Source organism: Hyperoodon ampullatus (assembly GCF_949752795.1).
Source record: "Hyperoodon ampullatus genome assembly, chromosome: 20".
NCBI lineage: Eukaryota > Metazoa > Chordata > Mammalia > Artiodactyla > Ziphiidae > Hyperoodon > Hyperoodon ampullatus.
The window spans coordinates 17,170,846-17,196,071 of NC_136933.1; the positions used below are offsets into that span (position 1 = coordinate 17,170,846).

At 35.0% G+C, this 25,226-nt stretch overlaps 1 protein-coding gene across 3 annotated transcripts in view; it reads right to left on the minus strand.

Moving 5' to 3' along the window:
• Nucleotides 1-25,226, minus strand: part of SGCZ (sarcoglycan zeta) — a gene marked incomplete at both ends in the record, with an annotated part of 869,709 nt that overhangs the window by 312,169 nt on the left and 532,314 nt on the right. For all 3 annotated transcript variants that reach the window (XM_079726475.1, XM_079726476.1, XM_079726474.1), the window contains one exon: nt 7,413-7,607. In XM_079726475.1, coding sequence (XP_079582601.1) covers nt 7,413-7,607 — 195 coding nt within the window. The remainder of the gene's footprint in view (nt 1-7,412; nt 7,608-25,226) is intronic.

Here is a 25,226-nt window from a genome sequence, read left to right on the forward strand (position 1 = left end):
GCTCATGCTTTTAACCTTTATGCATATCATTAGTATGAAGCAAGATTATAAACACCCTCATTTCTTTACTACTTATTCATTAATACACATGTTTTTAGACCTTTTTACATTTCTAGGACTGTTTTATGCTCAACATTAATAGAAAAAAATCGTTAACTCATATGATGTATGGAATAACTGAGAAGTCAGAACAGCAGAAATATGAGTAGTAATAATAATAATGGCAAAATCTTAGCTATTAGGATATGCCAGGCACTTCTGAAGAACTTTCGTTATTTTAATTGTTTTGACGTTTACAACGATCTAATAAAAATAATAATATTGCACCCATTGTACAGAGTAGGAAACTGAACCACAGTTTAATTTGTTGAAGGTAATATAGCTAATCAGTGGCAAAACCAGGATTTGGATGCAAAGGTCTGGTCCAAAGTTCATTCTTTTAACCATTGCTGATGGATGATGAGAGGTGTTTTTGGCAGTACCAGCAATCTAAGGGAATCTGCTACTGACACCAATTTTCTATGGGAAAATATCTTACCAATATGTAGTAGAAACTCAAGCTTTTTCCTTGGTTATATAATAGTTATGGTTATAAAAATGAATTCATGTTCTGTTCTTAAATTGTTGCATACACAAAACAGATGGTGATATGTCTGTGGGTTTTTGAAAGGAATGAGTAAAGAGCATAAGCTTCAGAAGTTTTGAAAGTCTGATTTTGAGTCCATGTTTTATAACAATCCTGTGAGAAATGCAAATAAAACCCCACACCCCTGCTTTTGCCCTGTGGGCCACTTGAATAAAATTCTTCCCCTTTTCTACTTTCTCCTGGTATTGATCCGTTTCATCTTTTTTCAGTAACCGGAGACTAGTTTGTAATTAGTGGGGACTTATTTTGTGTGTTGTATCTTTTATTTTTTTTAATCAAAGTAAATTTAGAAAATTGCAAATATCCTTAAGATGAGACCAAGTTGGGTCAACAAATTTCTCTAGACAATCTCAATAGTCCTTTGATTTCAATTGCTAAATGAAGAGACTTGGGGAAGTTATGATTGTGGTGGGCAGGCTGAGCCTCCACTGCAGTAGGTTCCCTCCCAAGAGAGGCTGGAAGTCAGGAAACACAGTTAGTTTCTCTCACACTTGAGGTTCTGATTACGTCTTCTAAAGGGATTGTAATAAGTGATGTAATGGTCAACTGAAAATAATGTATTACCTACTATGTGCCTGGCAAAGATACCAAGATAAAAAAGATAATAAGACCCGATTCTGCTCCGTGAGGAATTCACACATTAATGGGGCTTTGGGAAAACGAGTGGAGAAGAGTACATATTTAGATGAACCATAACTGTACGTCTAATACAACATAGCGAATCCTATCGCAGAGATAAGACATATGACTAAAAATAAAGGAATAAATCAGTCAGAAAGGGACACCCAGATAAACAAACCAAAAAACAAAGAGGATCTTTATGAGATAGCTGGCTGTCAGATTTGTGGCTGAAGAGGTAGCAGTTTAGTTTAGCTGGCAGTTCTCTGTTAAGAGTTAAGGAGAACAAAAGAAACCCTTACAGGTTGCTCGTGGTGGTAGCAAACTGATTCAATCACTTTAGGGAAAAAAATTCATGTTAAAAGCCAATATTTCTAGACATACACTCTAGACTCTAGAACCTAGAGAAACTCTTGAACATTTGCAACTACACTTATCAATATACAAAAATATTCTTAGGATCACTGTTTGTGAGAGCAAATTAAACAACCAAAAATACTTTGGAAATAATTCAAAAGGAAAATTGATAAATAAATAAGGTACACTCATAATGAAATTTACAGCAGTAACTAAATAAATTGCAGCTATACACATTAACAGGGATAAATCTTGCAAACAGATTGCTGACCTAAAAGCAATATAATGTTTGAGGTTTATACACACACATACACTCACATGAAACTAAATAAATCAAGAAAAAAACATTCAGGATTGTGGTTCTGAATAGATAAGAGTTAGGAGACGTTGGTAATATTTATTTTTATAACTGGGGGATGTGGCACAGTGTTCATTTCATTGTTTATGATTGTTATTATCATTTGTGCCTTAAATATATATTATATGTATATTCTTTTGTAGGATAAAATATTTCATATTAAATAAATGTTAATAATGGCAGCTCTCTGTACCACTGATAATGGATAATCAAGGTTGGGCCTGCCTTCTTGGACTGTGTTGGCTCTTAAATCAGGAGCCACTGGGAAATATTAATCTTGGTGTTCAGAACACAAAACTGCTTTTTCAATGTAGAAGTTAATAAATACCACTGCATAGACCACGAACTATCCCCTGTGCTTATGAGACCTTAAACAGTAGCAAAGAGACCTGGGATAACTAGTAGTTTTGCCTCAATTCTTCCTAGATCAAGCTGGGCCTTTGGAAAGGCACACATCATAGTGAAATGAAAAGCTAACTGGTTTTCAACGCAGGTAATGTTAAAGACTGATATTTATCCCACAAATACTTGTGAAGGGCTAATTATCTGGAAGGGATTATCCTCTGCTTTGGGAATACAGCAGTGGAGAAAGTGTCAAAAACCCTTGGCCTCACGGACCTTGTATTCCATTTGTGGAGGGGGAACAGACAATAAACAAGGTCATATAGAAAGAAAATATTTTGTGATAAACATGCTAAGGAGAGGAGAAAAAAATAAAAATCAATGAAATATGGTTAGTTCATATTTAAGTTTCACATATGTTTATCCATATCCATAGATTCTGAGTAAGAAATAAAATGCATCTGAGATTAGGACACAGCACAGCTTTGATAAATATAAGAACTGGTTGGATAAACGGAGATGGAAAAGTTCATTCCAAGGTAATGGTCCTATTAGAAAGTGAAATGAAGAAAACAGTGGGAGTAGCAAGTTTTTGGATGGATACACAGATGATAGCATATTGCATATATACTTTAGCCATCTTAGGTAGATTTGAAATGGCTATAGATAATACATCACTTGGTTACTGATGAAGATTTTTAAAAAAGGAATAAATAGTTACAAGTGTGAGATGGGGATATGTGATGTGTCATTTACCAAAGTATTAGAAGGAGTACAGGATTTAAGAATCAGAAAAAGTATATTATTTAATATTCCTCCCGAATTAACTTTAAAAACATTTAGTTTTAAAAAGTGAGAAAGCAGAAAGCTTAATAGAGTATTATGTGCAATCTCAACTTTAGAAAGGTACACTAAAAGAAAAGAAAATATGATAAAAGGTATCAGTGACTCTATAGACAACAGCCATAAACAGAAAGATATCATAAAAGGGTTGATCATCTTGTAAACATATACTTGTAAATATGTAATAAAGAGAATATGAAACGAAAAAAGGAAGTCGCAACTAAGGAAACCAAAGGGATTGCATAAGAATCTCTCTTTCATATTCTGATCTTTAGACATTAAAATGCAATATGATCAAAGATATATATATCCTTGATGTGTATATGTATAAAAGTATATAAGTGTATATATGTGTATACGTGTGTGTTTGTTTATATATGTATGTATATGTGTGTATACTGGAACATATTGTGGTCTTGATTAATTAATAAATTGATGTCAGACTGAAAGAATGGAATTAGGATCCTAAGACTGGAGTTAACATACAGGAAGACTGCAACAAGATACCAAGATATCAATAACAACAAAACTATCCAGTGATATAATGGGATGGTTTGCTTATCATCCAAAGGAGGATTTAAGCAGATGTTGAGTGACCAAATGGAGAGAACATCGAAGAGTGAACTCTAGAAATACGTGGATGGTTGAACTAAAAATGTCCCAGTTCCTCTTCAATCCTTAAAAACTAAGATATTCAATCCAGCTTCTCCTGGGATTTCCCTTCATCCAACATTCATCCCACTCATCATATAACCCTTTACGAATTTTTTTTCTAATTTATTCAATTAATTGATTGTTTCAATTATTATCCACATCTGGGTACTCCTGACTTTTCAGTCACAACGTTCATGACCTTCCTCTCAATCTTCACTTCATAAATGGCAGTTAAGCTTCCATTCTTTCTTTTGCTGGCTTGTTAACATGTCTAATCAAATTAAGCTTCAGTTGGATGCCACCAACTTTTACTTAGTACTCTCATAACTAAAATGAATACTCTATTATTATATTCATTTTCAATTTCCAAGTACAGAGCTAATTTACTTATCATGGGCACTGGAAGAAAAGAACATTGCCTCAGCAGAATGCCTGGTTTGATAGATCTGCTGGACTAGTTTATTATATTGAATCACAAAGATATTATACCAAACAACCAAACAACAACAACAGAAGCATGTAATCGGGTTATACTGATCTTGAGAGAATGTTGTTTCAAAATCTCTCCCTTCAACTCATGCCTACACTTACCAACTCTCATGGCCAGGAAATTATTGTTTATATCTACCCTCAGTTTTTCACCCTGTGGTATAAAGTCATTTCCTTTTTCTTGATTTTCTGCAGCTGGATATCTCAATAGCAGAGTGATATTATTTTCCACAAAATGAGAAACAGAGTAAGGTCATATCAACCATAGAGATCATGTGTAATACTGGTCATAATGATGGACTCCAAGAAGCATCATAAAACAGGTTGGCAGCTACACTTGCTTTGCTGAAAACACAATATTTTGAGAGCAATAACGTGTCAAGTTTGCCCAAATAAGAGATGTTAACAGCCACATATTTCCATGTATTGAATGGCAACAGTTGTAATGAAAGTGAAATACATTTTGTGCAGATCAATAACACTCCCTAAATAATTTACACACCATTTACTACTTCTCACTATCGTATGGCAAGTGGTTTTTGGTATTCATTCTAGAGACAGATACAATCTTAATGTACTAGTGAAAACTAAAATTGATTTTTTTTACTGCTCTAATGCAAGAGGATTACAAATGATTTCACTTTGCAAGTACATGCAGCTTAATCTGATGTGTAGTATTTAGGACTGCTAAAATCTGCAATTACTTAAGTAATTTGGAATTTTTCTGAACAATTATGAATCACTGCATGGATATAAAGAGCATGTTACCTTATAAAAATTATCTTGATACAAAAATTGGAACTTTATCTTTCCATTTATTTCAGGTACACATAAATAGCTCACATAGCTAAAGGAAGGATAGTTTTCTATTTTGATTATAAAAAAATAAAATTGTGATTTAAAAAACAAAAAAAAGAAAGATAAGCCTAAAGTAAGAGAAGTAAATAAATATCAAGATTCCTACAGAAATAAATTCCTTTTCATTATCCCAAGGAATATGTTGACATTTACATTTTGGCCAGCTGAGGTTCCAATTAGACAGCTCCATAGGTAACAGAGACCCAGAGGCCTGTGTGGATCCGGAGGACAAAGATGACAGTTCAATTATTTTCCCTGAATGGCTTATCCAGCTTTGGCCTCAGCATGGGGCAAGGTATTGGGAGGTTGATGCATGCAGCCATGAAATTACGCATTTAAGTCTATTTTCTTAATTAATTTAAGCATACTTCAGAAACATACATGCATTTTATCTGAAAATTCCCGTGGCCTGGTCACTGGATAGGATCAAGGCTCCCTAAGGTGAGAGAGTTGATCCTATTTTTCATGAGCTTTTAAAAGATGTCTCTTGATAGAGGAAAAAGAATGCTGAAATTGTAAGACTTGGAGAAAAATCTACTCTTCTTCTCTTTAAGAGAAAAAAATTTTTTTAGAAAAATGATGTTGAAGAACTTGCTGTCAGCAACTGCTAGTTTGGCTGATAGTTAAGAGAGCATAAAAAAATCTGCAGGGGTACACATATTGTCCCTACTGTGTGACACACAAATCGCAAATGAAGAAGGCACGAGTAAGTGAACACAGAAGCGGAGCTCAGAAGAAAAAAAGACTACAGGTAGAATTAATGACATTTGTGTCAGATACTCTCAAGACTGTTTTTTCTGGGGGGTGGTGGGTGTGGGAATGAGCCAGCTCCTGGGACAAAGGAATGGTTCATATGTGTTACCAGAGTCTCATAAAGCTATCATTTGCCTAGTAGCCCCCAGCTCCACCTCTAGCCACCCACAGGCTCACATGCCTTGATCAATGACCCTGAACATATATCCATGTCTAGGAAGCAGTTATTTTCTCTAATCCCGGAGCACACTGAGTCCTGCCCATCTTCTCTTTGTCTTTCATTTCTTTTTTTGATGAATACCCTTCAGAATTTGCACTGTATTGGAAAAAATGGAACCCTTGCTCAGCTCATTTTTCTCCATGAGCATATGCTGTTTTATCATGATTTGCACAGTTATAGTTTTTCCTCTTTGGAAGGTTAGGCCACCTGCCCCCCAGGCTCCTACTGCACACAGCTGCAGTGCCCTACACTGTGGACAGATGCTAGTTTCACTTTCTAGTTAGAATTCGGTATTAGTGAAGTCAGAAAGAAACTACCTTTGCTAAATCAATACACAGCAGAGTTTTGTTTTGTTTTTTTTAAAGGCAGCCCCACATCGGAAGATCAGTGAAGTTAAATAGCCAGCTTTACACTCACCCCGGAGGATGCAGAGTTCTAAAGAATAATAGCCATTTGGTCAGCAAAGAAAGATACCTGCTTGTATGTGAAGCTATCTGAGGTTTCTAAGCAAAGGCAGAATGGTTTAAAGACAGAGTAGAGAAATTTAAGAATTTAGCCAGTAAATATAAAATGGCTAAACTAGACTTTGCTGAAGCAGCTAATTTTTCCCAGATAAGACATCCTCATAGGTTTATTGTACATGGTCAAAAAACGGAAGCAAAATTCATCTATGGATTATACAATGATTTTGCTAATTACTGATTTTTGTAAAATAGAGATTTAATTTCTGGTTTATCTTTTATTTACCATGGCCATGCTCTCTGATAGAATGAGATCACCATGTGATGACAATTATAGACATTGTTCCGTGCAGCCCAGGAAAATTCCAGGGTTTAGATTTGATCATGCAGTATATTACAGAGAAAGAAAATGTAGAGAGGTAAATACTCTGTATAAAGTATTTCAAAGGAACTTGTGATTTCATATATTAATTTTAACATGAAATATCATTTCTAAAAGCAGACTCATCTTTTAGATTCCCAGGTTTAGCAAACAATGCTTCATGCTTATTGATTAAAAGTTTTCTAACTTCCTAATAAATCAATGTGCTGTGCTGTCTCATGATCTAAATTCTCCACACTCAAATGGCAGGTAGTAAAATACATGTATCATAATTACCTATTGAATGCAGTCATAAAATAATATATGACAGTCTTTGAAATTTCAAGACAAACATGTAAAGATTAAGATGAATAACTGTTAATTAAAAAAATAATAAAGCTATATCTTCTTTGAACCAAAGGCAACAGATATAAAATCATGGTGGTACTTACCACGGTGAAGTTCATCACCTTCAATATCCAAATTGTCATGGCTAAGTTAACTATCATGGTAACCAACAGCAGAAGGACAAAGAAGTATAAGCACCTCTTTCGCCATCCATAAATTCCCACTGGGTAAAGCTGTGCATTCTCAGCCCTTGGCAGGTTATTTTGTTGTGTTGCTAGTATGTACTGTTCTCGTGTCATCTGAAAAAAGTAAGAAAAGAAAGAAAAGAAGTATTCAAAAATAAAACCAAAGACTTTTTTTGAAATCAAAAGGCACAAGATACAAGATATCTAAGAATAATGGTGAGTGCTCACACAATTATTGATGAGTAATTAAAGTTAATTTATTTAATTAAAATTAATTGAAATGTTATAAAACCCCTTAAATCCTTATCACTAGTTTTGCTTTTCAAAGCTATTTAACTACCTGTTACATCTCTAAGATGTGTATCATTTTCAGCGGGGTTTGTCCAATCCTAACATCGACCTTTGCTCTCAGGAGTCTGTGGAGATTCTCAGCAATACTTCCATTTGTCTAAAACCCAGTAACTGTATGCACAGCTATGCTACTCTTGGAATGAACTTCATCTGTTTTTCGGAGTAGACAGAGGCCAACTGTACCACAAGATATTTTTGTGGCTTTAAAAATGCAGAATATAAGGAGCTCAGTATATATGTTTTAATAAAATGTCAGTGTGTTTGCAAAAACCTATGGAAAGAAAATTACTTTTATTTAGAATTATATAGATGTAACTATTTAATTAAAACATTTATTTAGAATGTTGTTATTTATTTTAGTTGTATTTCAATGAGTTATCAGTATAAAATTGATCTCTGAAAGAACAAACAGCATATTTACTATCCTGTAACATAATACAATGATATCAGCAGAAGTCAGTTTTGGAAAAGGGGAGATGGTATTCTATGGTAGTATATAAATTTAGGTTCTAAATTAGTTCTTTCAAAGAGCAAATGCATTATTTACTATCTGATTAAACCTAAAAATATGGATAAGAAATGTCAAAGCATATGTACTGGGTATACAGTTTTCAGAATAATATATTCATTACCTGAAGGATGGAAACTTTAAATTTTATAAAATATGATTTTCTATAGAACAATAATTGTTCATGTTTTTTCTTTTTAGGTTCTTCTCAGATTTCTTGTGCATGCAATTAATACACCAACAGAAATAATGCTGAATAAATTATGCAACAATAAAAACAACATTAACAAAGAATTTAAATTACCTGTTAAGTAGTACAAAATATATAATGTAAGATTATTAATTTATGGTGTTAATTGACTTAATCCTACACTAAATAAAATGTTGAACTATATATTGAGAAATGCAAAATATCCAAGTTATTTGGCTTTCTCCCATTTTTCTTTTTATTTTAGAGCTATCACTTCAAATTGTATTAATGCACTGTTAAATATTATCTCCAATTTTTTATGAGTGACATATGTTATATGTAATATAATAAAAATAGTTTCATATGTTAATTATAATTTAAAATGTATTAGAAGAGCTAATACTATTAGATGATTAAGAACAAATTCTTTCATAATATAAAAAATTACCTTTTTCTTTATTGTCATTGTTATTATTTAAATTAATATTTAATATTTTCTTGAAAGTAGCCAAAGAGCTTTAGACCTTAATTCCAATTTGGAGTGGAGATGTGTAACTTACTAACTGCTACAAAACGTAAAGTTATACAACAGGTGACAGAATACCACGGGAATTTACTTTGCCTGAAGATTCTGGTGGAGATTTTATAGTTCTGATAATGGCTATTATTACAAAGTGGAAAATACATTCTAGGAAGATGATAAAGGGAACTCTAAGGACCACCACAATTAAAGGGAAGAAAAAGGAAGAGCCATGTTCTTGAAAAGAGGAAGAGTATGGATGTGAGAGTGGAGCAAAAGAGCCCAGAAACCTGATTATGTCCAGCTGACAAGGAAGAGACCTTCCCTGGGATAGCTGGTCTCTGAAGTCACAAGTAAAATGCTGTGACTATTCAGACCATGCATTGTCTTTAATCTCATATTAAAGCAAACTTCCTTTTTAGAATATTCTATTTCTACAAATTCTGTTTAGACATGAAGGTGAGATTAACATGCCTTAGAAAAGAAATGAGAACTTAGTATCTGAAATAAAACAAACACACATTACAAAGAAAATGGTCTTTCAACAACAGAATTGATTTTTTTTGGTAAAGCATCAGAAATTCAGTAAATATATCAAATGCCTCTAACAATTTGAAAAAGCAAATAGCATAACAAAAAGCCAAGAGAAAAATTTGTCAAGAAAACAAAAAACTCTGTTATTTAATTAAAACTATTTTACCACCTCAAGAAATTCAATGATATTTTCTTAAATAAAGATGAGTTTAACATTATTACTTTATATATCTTGTTCATCACAAAATACTTCAGAATATCCAAGCTGCAAAAAGACAACAAGATTATAGAGTTGTTTTTTTTTTAAATTTCCTTCTTTCTTAAGTCTCACAGACCTGAGTGTTTTTCAAGATCACAAAAGCTTTCACAGTGGTTACAGTGCTCTCATAGTACTAGAGAAGAAGAACGACAACATACAACTCTTAAGAGATTAAGCAAACTACCCTATATTTGAAACTTTTACAACCTTCGCCTGAAATGTTAAATGCTGACCCATTTTCAAGTATTAAACATATTCTGAAATATCTTGGTTCCCTTGGCATTATGAGAACTCCATAAATAAAATAGAAAATTGTTTAAGTGTTTATTGTCATTCTAAAGGAATGTAACAAACGTACACTTGCAGATATACTTATTTTCTCAGAAGAGCTAAGTAAACTTCCTGAAAGAGAAATGGCCAAGATTTCCTGAGAGAATATATCACTGTGCTGAGATGTCTCCCTGGTTAGTCCTCTCTACTTCCTTCTGAAATATAAATTCAACATTCTCAAAATTATTGCTTTGCAATTCTTTTGGTTTTCAAGGTTGTGACTACCCCTATTATTGGTTATTACTTAAAATAATTAGGACTTCCTTCACTTCGTTTTGCAGTTCTATTTCATACTAGATTTTATGTTTAAAAGCATTTGTTAGAATCAAATAACTTCTAAAACACAGTTTTTCTTAGCTAAGGTTGAGGAAGTCTTCAGCCTTCTTGGATCCAGATGTTTATCAGCATTCACATTAAGATAAATGCATTTACTTGTATCCTCTTGTAATTCAGGGAAGGGTTGATTTAATTCTGGACTTCGCACTTTCTAGCCCTTGTGAACTTTTCAACATTTTTCTCCAAAGGTATGGAAAATCTGGTTTTCAGAAAGGGTTATTTTGTTCAGTAAATTTAATAACCTAGTGTGTAAATACTAGAAGAGAATGAATTAATCATTCATTAATCACTAATGACTTAAACATGATTCATCAGTAATAATCTAGCTCTGGAGAATTCTGGTAAAGTCTACTGAGCTGGATGGAATGGGAGAAAAATTAACTAAAGCATCAGAGTCCATTGGCTACTACTCCCCTGCCTCACAGAAGGGGACAACTGTACAAAATACTAAAGCCAAGGTAATGTTATAAATATTCCAATCTACCTGGCATCATTATTTAGGTATTTTGTATAAATACTCAGAGCAAGGCACAGTATTTGAGACTCTAGTCTTCATTCGATAAAATATGTTTTTAGTGACAACTATGTGCAGGTAGAGTTCAAGTTCGCTGCACTCATGAATTTCACATAGTTATGGAAAACACAATAAACCAATAACGTATAAATTTATGTGTATATAGAAAATAACATATCAAGTAGTAATATGTTCTGAAGATGATAAATACAATATAATGGATTCATGATATAAGCAATAAAATATTAAATAGTGATAGATGCTATGAAGATAACAGGCATGGTGATATAATGGGGGCGTGGGAAACTACTCTGGAAGTGGTAGAAAGAGAGTGCCTCACAAAGGAAGTGACACCTAAGATGAAATTAAAATGATGGAAATCTTCTATGAAGAAAGTTAAAGGAGATCTTTGAAGATTTATCTGAAGGCCGAATTAGAGTGGGCTAAATAGAAAATGAAAACTGAGGAAGTGGAGAGAGTATAGACATTTTTTGAGGGGTAGAGAAGAGCAAAGGAATGGGATTTCAGATGAGAATATGAAGTCAGATGTTGGAGTATTAACTCAGGGACCAGTGTGATTTATCTGAAGGATATGAGAGAGAAAATGGAAAAGCAATGAGGTTACTTAATATGGGACCAATAGTCGAGGTGAAATCTGGGATACAGAGATGAGTTATGCATTCTCAGAGGTGTGGTGGCCAAGGAACTAGTGACAATGACAGAAGATCAGCCAGGCAGCTGGGCTTTACAAGGTGGGAATAAAGTAGACAGGTTATAATGATCATAATCCAATGAGAAGAGTTCTTGGTCTTAGTCATGCACTAGTATTCTGACTCACATCAGCATATGCAGAACTGAAGGTAGCTGCACCGTGGTTAGAGTTTGCAGGCGCCTGGCTCTGGGACGTGTGACACTGAGACGCAGCTGCTCCACAGCCCACTTAATCAGAGGCTCCATCACTACAAACTTGCTCCATTTGGATTTCACTGTATAAGACCTAGAATGCTCATGGGTACAAGTACCATCTTCTCCTTTCCATCCCCACAGTCTTTCCTCTCTTTAAGTAAGGTTTTATTATTTATTTTCTAAAATTGGGAGTAGAGAAAGGAGGGCATGTGTGAATATAATTAGACGTGGCATCTCTCTAGATAGACAGGAAAGGCTAAAGAAAATTCGACATGTCTTAATATTTGTGAGACTAGAAGAAGAAAAGAAGAGGTTAAAAGAGATTACAATGTCCGAGATAATTGTTTTACATTGCCATGGCTAAATTAAGGGTAAAAATAAAAGCTATTAATGGAATGCTCTGTTTTATGTTTTGTAAGGAAGAAATATTGTCTGAAAGGATGATCAAGTGACCTGCTCACGTTTGTATCCTTATGATCCTAAGAGGGAGGGGGTTTAAACAACTTAAATATGGCAGTGAGAACTGAGAAGTACGGAAGTGAATTGTAAGTCATCACTTCTTTAAATCTGAGTTTTACCAAGAATAGAAAAAGGACTCTCGGACTTTGCCCAAAAGCATGAAGACATTAGAAAGTTAGTTCAAGCCCAGGTATTAAGAACCTGTTTTCTCCAGTCCAGATTTTACCACTAAATTGTCAATCTGATGATAAAGGTGTAAAGAGAACCCAATTTTATATTTCAAGTCATATAACTGATGTAATTGTTTTTAAAATACCACATTTAACACTATTATAATACTACTCACATCAATACTGGCTATAACACAGAGATGTAAGCACACAGACTGGAAGGAAATAGCAGATTATTTGTTTAACTCACTATTTCATTCCTTAAAATTAAAATATAAATGAAGAATCTCAGTTTTGCTCAGACCTATTCCCTGTGTTCCCTGTTATGGGAAATATGAATATAAAAGAGAAGCATGTGTCTCCTGGAAAGTAAGCTAGATCATTTGGGAAATTGCTTTTAATTTCTGATTACAGAGCTAGCACTTGGCACATTCAAGTAGCAATATGCAACAGCTTTGTGGCCATAAAAATTGAAACTCAGTTCCAAACCCCCTTAACTTCCTCACTGGGAATAGCTTAGATTCCAGGAGAAGTGGTAAATCATGTTGGTGTCACTGCTCATTAAGTGTTGACCATGTTAGATTTAACACTACAATTGTCTGTTATTTGTTCAGACAAGGAATGGGCACAGCAAGCTAAGTGCAGTCTCAGATTTACGTGCCAAGCTGTAATCCCAGTCTGGCCATTCTATTCTGTACATCCTAGGGCAAGCCACTCAGCCTTCCTCTGCCCCAATGCCCTCTGCTCTCAAACGAACATTCCACTGACTTATATAAGCACAACGTGGGAGGAGAAAAGTAGAATGCTAAAGTTCCCCTTTCCTTTTAAACAGTAAAAATACTCATGTAAAAAACTGATCTTCCACCTTTTAGCTAGTGGTCCCCTCCTTCAGTGCCGTATAAGTATTTATATTGGAATTCATTTTAAAAGACATGCTGGAAATATCATTTTAAAAACCAGATGCTTGAAGTGTCCAAATTATACGGCATTAACTTTACACAGCAGAAAAGCATTTTGTTTTCTGTTCCCAGAAAATGAGTCTCTAAACAGCTACTAATGTTGAGAGAGACTGAAAACAATAAAGTCCACTTACCATGGCAATTGAAACTTCTCCCTATCTGGGATACTTAATTCTCAAAGGCACATTCCAAGAAGACGGCAGTTAAAAATTTCTATTTAAGAAAAATGTCCATTTGCAATGAAGTTTTTTCCCAGTTGGTTTATGGAAAATGCTGTAGTCAGATTTTACAGCCTGGAAAAGTAGCAGCCTAGCAACTGAATTTCAAGAATGATGAAAGATATCTCAGTCAAATGGAGCTACCTCTTGAGATGAAATAGAAGAGGACTCTAGCCAAGGCTGACAGTAAAAAAGAAACCTGAATACACATTAAAAGGGCAACACATTCCCAAATGAATAAAAATTTTAGAAAAATGTGGACATTTACAGAGAATGACCCAGTTATCATTCTGAGCTTATTTTGCATACTTCATGTACTCTAAAATGAAGCACTTTTACATAGAAAATACTTTTCCAGTATTTAATTGGATGAAAACTCCATCACAGTTTTTGGCATTTATTCAGTCACAGACTTAGATTTAGGTTCCTAACAATAAAGTCACTCAATTCTCAGACCCCCTCATGTGTTATTAACAGAAAAACTTAGCCATTAAAGTGATTTTGAAGGAGGCTGGGAAATCTTTTGCCCACTCAGAGTTGTATCATCACCAAGAGATGAGACAACATAGGTATGGGACTTCCCTGGTGGCTCAGTGGTTAAGAATCCACCCGCCAATGCAGGGGACACGGGTTCTATCCCTGTTCCGGGAATATCCCACATGCCGCAGAGCAACTAAGCCTGTGCACCGCAACTACTGAGCCTGTGCTTTAGAGCCCACGAGCCACAACTACTGAGCCCGCATGCCACAACTGCTGAAGCCCATCTGCCTAGAGCCCGTGCTCTATAAGAGAAGCCACCACAATGAGAAGCCCGTGCGCTGCAACGAAGAGGAGCCCCCGCTCACCGCAACTAGAGAAAGCCCTGGCGCAGCAACGAAGACCCAATGCAGCCAAGGATTAATTAATTAATTAATTAATTTTTAAAAACAAAAAACAACATAGGTGGTTGTGAGCATCATTCACACTAAGACTGCAAGCATGAGAAGCCCGTAGGAAAGCTCTGCTACACATGCACAGCAGGAGGAAAGGGAAAAATCTTTAAGGAAACACAAATTTGCCAGAAACATGGCTGGAGAGCTTAACTGGGCAACCAGAAAGCCCGTAATATTTAAAGCAATAAGGATCAAGGGGAAAACATGTTTAAAGGACAATAGTAAGGAAGAGAATAGGAGAAAGAGTAAGGCTTATTGGCTTTTTTTCTAACAGCAAGCAGAAAAACTTCAAGAGAACAAGAAAGATAGAGTATGGCTTCCACAGCCTTGATGATTAATTGGAAAGCACCACTGGTTGTGAAAAATCTTGCAAACAAATTTCAAAATACTTATTCTATTGAAAGTCACTTTTTTCCCACTTTCACAAACATAGTTACATCTTACTACATTAACTTAAATTATTTATAGTATAGTCAAATTTGGGTTTTTTTTGTTTTGTTCTGTTTTTTGGTAAAATTCTCTAATGTGTAATGAGCTCTTAAGAAATGTGCTCTGCTTGAGGTTAAGCTCAGTTTTGGAGATGAGGAAAAGAGGAGATTCATGGACAATATGTTTTAATTTAGAATGTACTGCTTTAAATGAATTAAACAAAGATGACTTTGTAAAGATCCACATGATCTCATCAAAACAAAGTTTTTATCCCCAGCATAACTAAATGTTCACTACCTGGATGAAGACAAAGCCACTGGGCCAATAATTAGATTTCAAATCTCCTGAATTTTTGTTCTAAAGTGGGGGGAAAAGATAGGGCCCATTTTTGTTAGTGGCAGAGAGGAAATGCAGACTAGTTCAGCATCTGATGCCATGAAGGAAGGGTGTAGAAAGAAGCCTGAATAGTCATCATGAAGTGGGACCTGTGTGGACAGACATCTCCATCAGTGCTGGAGAGATGCCGCCTGAGGGTTGGCCCTGATCCTCCGACTCTCCCTCTGTGGAATCTTAGTAGGGGCCATTCGGGAGAGCACGGGCTAGGAGAAGAGGTGAATGCTTCGTCCATCATTACCCATACTAACCTTGGTCAGGCACACCTAGATGGTGAGTATAACCTGTCTGTCCACCAGAGGTGAAAATTGGAAAGATAAATGGACTGATGGCGCTCTGATTTTAGTTTATACACCACAAATCAGGCTCTTTTCAGTGCTGGTATTAGAAAACTAAATAAGATTAACTGGTTATTCTTCTCAGCTGAGGAGCTTTGGTGATGATGTATGTGTTGTATTCCTTTTCTTTTCAGTTGTTTTATTGTTGTTTCTTGTCTTAGCTGAGGAAGGGTAGCAGAATAGGCCACCCCAAAATATGCCACTTTGGCACATTGATTCTTTTGAGCTACTGGCACTTGAAAAAACAGCAAATACAGGGAGAGGATTTCTCTGAACTCCCCTTCTCTGCCTATAGATGGATTTAGCAAAAGGAACTCAATTGTCATAAATCCCCTCCCCAGGAGTTGCATCAACCAGGGCAAATTGACTCGTGTCACCGGACAGGAGACTAGAAATGACACTACACCCAGACCCACTTTGTCACAAACTATTCACACCTCCCATCTATTCTTCTAAGGGCTCATTCATCTTTCCTAAATGTCATTTACTCTCCCCTAAGAGACTTACATTTCCTTCTTCTTTCCCTATTAAGGTGGTATTTAAGCCTGAATTCTAAACCACTTCTTTGAATTACTCATTTTTCCCTGGGCATCTCTCGGGCATGCAGGAGGGATACATTTTAATAAAATTCTGTTTGTTTTTTCTCCTGTTAATCTGTTTTTTATTGTAAGATTCTCAGCCAAGAATGCATAAGGGTAGAGGGGAAATTATTTTTCCTGCTTTACACTCACAATAAATGCCTTTGCTTAGAATTCTTTTATAGTCCCCCTAGCACCAAACACAGAGCTAGATATGCTATCAATGATAAATTGAGATTAATACCCACTTTTACTGAATACCTGCTCCATGCTAGGAATTCTACTGGTACCTTTATTGTTGATTCAGCTGAAATCAAATTGACTTTTATATTAACTCAGAAAAGGGGGCACTTTAGGAATCATAAAGATGCCATTTAGTATATTACTATTACATCCATGGCCTTCATTAAATAACTCAACAAATATTTGTTGACTCTATGGATGGATGAATACATTTAGAAAGCATAGACTTCAGGCATTTGGAAACATATTTAGGGAACATGGTGAGAGTGAATGGAATTATATGAGATTCAAAATAATATACAATTGTGGACATATTTTTTCCATCTGTGAATTGGAAAGCTGTAGCTTTTTCATGTCCTTAATGGATCAGATGATATCTCAGGGATGGCAGTGGGGTCCTCTTGAGACAATGATACTAAAAAACATATCTCTAATTTGAACTGCAAATATAAGCCCCAGTGCTGAATCTCCAGCACTCTAAATTCGGAAGCTTCTGAATCCAATTAAGTATATACAATTGAGCTATTTATTCGTCCCAGTGTCTCTGATTCTACTGATAATAGCACAATATTTTAAGTCACTGTACTTAAAAAACAAAGAATTTTATTGATGCTAAGATCCTATGTCTCTTTTTTGGGAGGTGGGGAGCATATAGCTCCATCTTTCTTTATTTTTCATATTTTCCACATATATCTGTTTGTATCAGTCCTTATTGTCAGCATTCTGTTTTAGGATTTATCATAGCAAGATTATTTTAAAGTTTTCTGACTTCTGACTTATTTCTTGCCTCTATTGCTTAGTCTCAACACATATTCCCAAAGCATAAATACCATCATGTTTATTTGTATATTAAATAAAAGTCAGTTTAGCACTTTCTACTCACAAGGCATCTTTCTAGAAGCTACAGACGCAGCAGTGAAGATGACAGACAAAAATTCAGTTGTCACAGGTCCCTCCCCCCCACCCAGGAGCTTCATCAACCAGGGAAGGTTAAGTCTTGTCATGGGAGAGGAGACTAGAAGGTGACACCACACCCAGACACACTATGTCCAAACTATCACACCTCCCATCTATTCTTCTAAGGGCCATTCATCTCCCCTAAAAATCTTTACTCTCCCCTAAGAGGCCTACTTTCCCCTCCCCTTTCCCTATTAAGATGGCATTTAAGCCTAAATTCTAAGCCACTTCTTTGGGTTACTTATTTTTGTCTGCTATCTCTCAGGTATACACGAGGGATTCATGTTAATAATCTGTTTGGTTCTCTCTTGTTAATCTGTCCTTTATTACTAGGGCCTCAGCCAAGAACTCAGAAGTGTAGACAGAAAATTATTTTTTACTCCCTTACACTATGAACACTGGTCCACGGGGCAGGAAACCAGCTGGCTGCACACAGCTGGTTGTTGTGCTCCCGTACGACCTGCCCTGTGCTTTCTCTGTGTGGTAAACAAAGCTTTCTGAAAAGCTTACATAGAGGCCAGACTCCATATTCTCCCACTTGTTTTCTTATTGCATTATACAAAATTATATATGTTTAATAATTTTATTCTCTCCAAAGATCTGGAGAGCTGTATTCCAGGCCACAATACTTAATTTAGGCTTCTACCTGATGGTCTGAAAAGGTCATGTCCATATTATAAATTGGTGACCTTTGTAAATTGCATTTAGCTAGTTTAAAAGTACCCATCTTACAGTCAAGAAACTGCACAGATAGAAAGTTCAACTAGAAGACTATAAAAGAAATGTTTAAAAGCATGTCAATTGCTAGTTCTAAGAATAACTGAAAATATCAGTAGCCAAGGTGAACCTTGAGATATTTGTGTGTGTGTATATATATGTGTGTGTGTGTATACATGTATGTATAATTTATATTTATATATAAATACATTTATATTTATAATACATTTATATTATTTACTTATAGTACATAGTATACTTTAGAAAAGGTAGGTTGGAATGAATAGGAAAAGAAACAATAATAAAAATCACTGGTTTAAAACACTTAAAAAATCTAATTTAAAAGAGCTAAAATCCACATATTTTAATTCATTTGAATCATTGTATGGATTTAATGATGAATTACAAAGTATTCATTCACTACCTTATTTTCATGATACAGTATTAAGGTGAAATTACAATAATGCATGGTCTAGTGCCATGTGCAGAATTTTGCATTTTAACAGTACTTCAGCGCTCCCTATCACATGTGTTTATGCCCAGCTTGTGTTTGGTCATATTCCTAAACTAGAAAGCTAAATGTTTCCATGTAATCTGAAAATAAAGCAAAATGAGTTAGTTTACTTTAAATAATACCCACCCAAATTACTTTCTATTAAGAAATGAAAAAGAATCCTTTTCAGTGAAAAAAGAACCACATTTTAACACTGAATGATCCTTCATTTGAGGGAAAGAAAGGGAACTAACAATAATAATAGTAACAGGAAAATGATCTCATTGAGATTGTCACATGCTAGATAGTAATGTCCACCAAGTGTTACTCATTTAATCCTAACCACCACAGCCGGACCCCACGCTGCCTATGGCCTAAGTACTCAGCCAACCCTTGACCTAGGTTGTCTCATGTATTCATCAACACCACTCTACAGAAGTTGACTATTGCAAGTCTCATTTTAGTACCTAATAATCTACAGACCCTGAAATTAACATACTTAAAATCCCACAAACCAGTAGGAAATTGATTTTCGGATTCAGGTGTAGAGATTGATATGGGAGTTATTGTTGATGTTTTGGTTTCTTAAATTATGTCACACTACTCACCCAACAAATATTTACTGAACACCTACTCCATGCAAAGCATTTAAAATACATTTACATATACACCAGACCATCTCTAGTATCCATAAACAAATAGGCAAATGAATGTAATCTGTGCTTCCTCCACTGTGAGATTCTGTACTACTGGGGGTAAGAAAATTGTGAAAAGTGTAATCACTTCAGACAGTAAATAAGCATGACATTAAACATCTTTGATTCACCTAAAGAGAAATCTATTCTTTTACATTTGCTTCCAAGCTTTCTTAGCACATCATGTGGCAAGTCGTTCTTATGCTAGTAAGCAAATTACTAATTTCTAGCCCTTCCCCTCAGAAGAAGAGCTGTTGGGGGAGTTTTTAATCAAACAGTATGTCTCTAGCTAGGATATAATAAATTTGTTTTGTTTTTGTTGCATTTATCTTTCCTGTTACCTTACAGCAGGTGAAACTGGCTATATCTATCCAGTTATCTTTTAGTATGCTGTCTTTTGGCAAGACAGGTTTCCAGTTTACCGTACTGGTCTAAAATTTCCAAAAATAGCTTTATTTACATAGAGGTATATGCATTGTATAAATATGGGGGAAATCATAAAGTTTGTAGAAAGTGACTAATGTTTGGAAAGCAGTTATTACCACCCTCCTCTCCATGTGTGAACTTGGACACGATATTTGTGCTCTAGGTACCTTCCCTGTAAAATGAGAGTGATGAAAATCTGCCTAGGGTTTGTTTTAAGCACGTAGTGAAAATATATAGACAAATGTAAAGTGAAAAACAGGATGAGAAAAAAATGGTGAGAGGTTAAATTTGTCTACTGCTACTCCATGAAGCAAGTCTATCTTGAGCTGAGCCTTCTAAAAGGAAAAGAAAACTGAAATTTGTAATCAGAGCAAGAAAAGGGAAGACCCAGGTACTGCCTAACAAGGGGCCTTGTAGGGGAGTGGAATGAGGGAATATATAGTAGGGGTAAGAGTTAACTGTAAGGTGGCTAAGGTAATTCTTAGGAATGGAACATTTATTATTCACCTACACCTAAGAAAAATGGCCAAATTGAGATTGAATTAAATTCTAAGAACTTATTTTATGTCCCTGAGATGGGTTCCGGGAAGCAGTCTTCTGAAAACAGTGACCTGAAGGCACTTGCTTAAAGCCATAGGCATGCTCTCACGCACCTGTTCTTTACAATCTTTTTTACATAACAGATCAGAGAGCAATAGGCCGCAGATCAGTGCAATGACCTTGGACAGAATCCAACGTCAGTGGAAGAAGTTTCGTGCTCTAAACACCACCTGGGTGGATGCATACACCAAGAGTGCGGTGGCTGCTCAGCAAGTAATCCATCGTTCCCTAAATCTGAGTTTAGTGACACAAATAAAAGAGTGTTGCAACCTTCTTAATGTAAGGAGGGATGCGAAAGGTGGAAAATGATGAATGATTCACGCTCGTTAGATGACCCACCAGAGCGCTCTTGTAGAGTCATCGCCGAGAAAGCACGTTATGAAACCAATAAGGTTTAACATACTTTAGATTTACTGTATTAAAAATCTTTAAGTAATGCTTCAAAAAATAAAGTTTCAAATCTAAATGGTACATTTATTTATAGATTAAGATTTCTAACTGCCAAAACAGATATTTAAATGAGGACTGGATTACTAAATTAATACTAAAAGCCTATAAACCATGCTAAGTGCATTTGTGAAATAGTCATTAACTGAATACATAAGCCTATTGTGCTACATGGACTCAGTAACCACTCAGTAAAAATAGATAAATATACAAAAAACAACTTACCACTATTTTTCTGCTATCATATAGAAACATCTTAGATATTTCAATTTTTACCTGATCTTATCTTTGATATTATCAAATTAACTTTACAACTATTTCATGTACTTTCAAACAAGAAAGAAATAAAACATTCTCAATGATATATTGGAATGATATTCAACATTCAACATTCTAATCTGCTCACAATAATGAAATATATACATGTTTTTATCTGAATTTCATGAATTGAGTAAAATTTTGTGTCCTTTCTAGCCAATAGGCCATGTTTTACTGATTGAACATATTCTGTTCACTTATTTATTTCCAGGGACAAACCATGCCTGACTCATTAAAATAATGAATAGTCACTGAAAAAATGTGGAAAAGAGTGAAAGAGTGTGATTTTTTAAATTTCAGCTTTACTGATTTATAATTGATGTAAAATTGTAAGATATTTAGAGTGTTCATCCTAGTGATTTGATATATGTGTACTTTGTGAAAGGATTTCCTCCCATCGAGTTAATTAACATATCCATCACTTCACATACCTATCTTTTTTGTGTGATAATATTTAAGATCTATTCTCTTAGGAAATTTCAACTATACAATACAATACAATGTTATCAACTAATAGCCACTGTTTTATGTGAGCTCCTCAGACCTTATTCATCTTATAGCTGAAAGTTTCTAACACGTTTACCAGCCTCTCTGTATTTCCCCTACCTTCAGCCCCTGGCAACCACTTTTCTCCTTTCTGTTTCTATTAGTGAGTAAGTTTTACTTTTCTGTTTCTATTTGCAGCATAATGAGATTGATATGAACTGCAATAATGTACACTCTACAGTACACAAGGGATCCGGGAAATTATGACAGACTTTCACAGTCCTTGTATACCTTTCCTTTCCTATACTTCACCTTGAACTCTGAAACCTATTTTATTAAATTTGTGTGGAACTTGGGGGAACAATATACATTTTGGAAATATACATGCAGATTTGGTGATAGAGAGATGGCAAAGGTTTGATGACAAATAGAACCATTTATTGACACTAGTTGACTCACACAGGTGTCAAGCTCCCCCTAGCCACCACCTGTGTGCACACTTTCCCCAGTCCATACCTAGGCCTCCACAGCCCACCCCAGGAAGGGGGGCATTCCCATGTCCACCAGTTTTCAGCAGAACAGCCAGATCCAGGGGATGGGCTCTCCTCTGCCTCCCCTTCTTCCAGCTACCTCACAGGCTTGGGCACTGGCTACAGGTAGTGTCACATTTTCTCTGCCCATGTGACTGAATAACCAATCAGAAGTATAATTCTAGAATTTCACTGCAACCAAGATTATATATTATCACTACTCTCAAAAGTAGTTTGGGAGATTTAGAAAAAGTAAATATAATTTAATTAGAGTTAACATTAATATGTATAAGTGTTTAAATGTTTGATAAATTCTAGTAGACACAGTGAGGGCCATTTTAGTAAATTCAGCAGTGAATGAGGAGGTGACTTCTAATTTCAGCAAATATCTTCAAAAAGATTGATGAAGAAAAGGGAATAAAATTTGGATTCATTAGCCCGTAAAAGAAAGTCCTGTTCTGTAAGTGTCTAGCATATTCATTAAGACTTTATCTCTCTGTGTACAAACAGAATATGCAAAACTTAATTCTTACTAAATAATATCTCATTTGTGAATTTATCACTGTTTAATTAATTTTATTGTTGAAAATTTGTGGGGATTTTATGGATCATTTTTTTCTTACTCTGTTTATTTTAGGATCTACAAAGGGCACATGCTCTACATTTTGGAAAAGTTATCTAGATTTGTAATATCCACAGTGACATAATTTTTTGCCTTTATCCCTACCTCTAGCAATATCATCATTTACACATAGCAAGCTCACAGAAAATGTTTAAATAATTAATTTCTGTTTGCTCCCCAGAAACAGGAAGAGCAAGGGAAGTATTTAGAACTTAGGCCGCCAGCTCGTCATTTTTTATTTATACACTATTAGCTAAAATGTCAACAACCAATGTTACCAAAGTGTCTCAAGTGTGGAGTGGTTTACTAAATGAGCCGCCCATGAAAATACGAAGGAGTGAATGTATTAAGTATGTTTAAGTATTTAGAAAATAAAAAGCAAAATTGACCTGCGTGTAAATGAACAGATGTATAAACAGAGACCCGAATCAGAAGCGCATGTTCTCATTCTTCCCTCCTTACCCCATGCTGAGCCAACAATGCAGTCCCTCTGCCCTTAACACTCTTTCTAATCAGGCACTGTGCCTTGCACACTTATTTTTTAAAATCAAATAATGCAGTATCAAGATCTTGCACTGGGTATATACTGAATTAATCCACTGCTTCTTTACATTATTAAGATTAGTTAAACCTTTGGGAAATTGTATCAAGTATGGCACTATGAGAATACACAATTTTCTGAGAACATTGGATTTCTAACAATCACTTATTTGCAACCTTTATATCCTATATAATCAGTTGTGTTAAGCTGTCCCAATTTGCTGTTTCGAGGCAGCTTAATTAATGAGCCTTCTGGGCAAAGGAAATCAGCGGAGACTTATGGAGTGGCTAGAGAGTGGTATATGGAAATGTAAAAAAATGTGGATTTTGTGTGTATACACATAATCATTTTTTCTCTTGGTTTTCTTTTGTATATCTAGTTTAAGTACAATTCTGCATCTAGATAGACAAACAGACTAAAAAAATCCGTGTAAGTTCCCTTGAGTCTGAGCAGATGTTATATATGCCAGAGAGTGATATGGTTTAAGATGAATATTTTTGTTCCATTGAGCACTCTGGTTGTCTACTGAAGTGATTTAAGGGGCAGTTAACCACGAGTGGTTTTGAAGTACTCTGGGTCTGTTGGGTTGAAGATTTACTCACGCATAGCCTGTTTTACTGTTTCCCAACAGAAAGACAGTGTGGAGAAAGGGTCCTGGAGAAGGATAGAGTTGATTAAAAAAAAAAAATCACAAATACAGAATACTCAGTAAGCTGTGGAAGGGAAAGGCAAGAACAGCCAGACTGTAATGTGGGTAAGGATTAGAAAAAGAATGTCCAGGGCCACAATTTTCAAAAATAAAATTATTATCCCATCCCTCAAAATACTTTAGAGTATCAGTACTAAAATAGGTCATAAAATTAAGGGCTAATTTCTATTATGATTTTTCACTCATTGGAACAAGTTTCAAGAAAACCATTTTGAAAGTTTAAAAAAATAATACTTTAAATGGAAGGGTCTTTATGACAGAAACCTTCAAAAATACTAAAAGTTAATGTAGAAATAAGAGATTATAAGCTTATTCAGTGTATTATCATTCTTGTACTAATTATCTGAAGAAAACTTTAATGGAAATATTTAGAGGATAATGGTAGTATAAATAAATAAATAAATAAAGTGACAAAGAAGTAAATAATAGTAGAAATAAAACATATTTATACAGAGAAAACATTAAGAAATTAAGTAGTACAAATTGATTTCTCAGAAATGAGTTACATTTATCAATAAATGGACTAGAATAAAATAGAAGTTTAAAAATTTTGAAAAAAATTCTTGGTAAATAATTATCTTTATGGTTCGCACAAACAAAAAAATGGTTTAAACAATCTGTAGGAGATGTTTAACATAGGGATGGCAAACTGGTTATATCATAAGTGCCCATTCTGATCAATCTGTAGTAGCTGCTTGGAGAGATGGATGGAGGGAACTTCTCCCATACTCTGGGGGCAGGAGTGCAATGAATGATTATGGTGCAGGAGGCTGACTCAGTCCAGCACATTTGCTCATATTTACCATCCTTTCTCTCTTTCAAAGTAGAAGGTAATCAAACATTAACACTACAATTTCAAAAGTAAATGCCTTTTTTGAGATTCATATCTACTGCACCACACAGACACATGTACCTGTGAGATTTTCTCCTAAAATAGTAAAATTCCAAGGTTAGGGAATGAGTTGTCTCATACATTTGTTACTGTTTTTTTCACAGTGCTCAGTGTACATTATTGACAGAATATA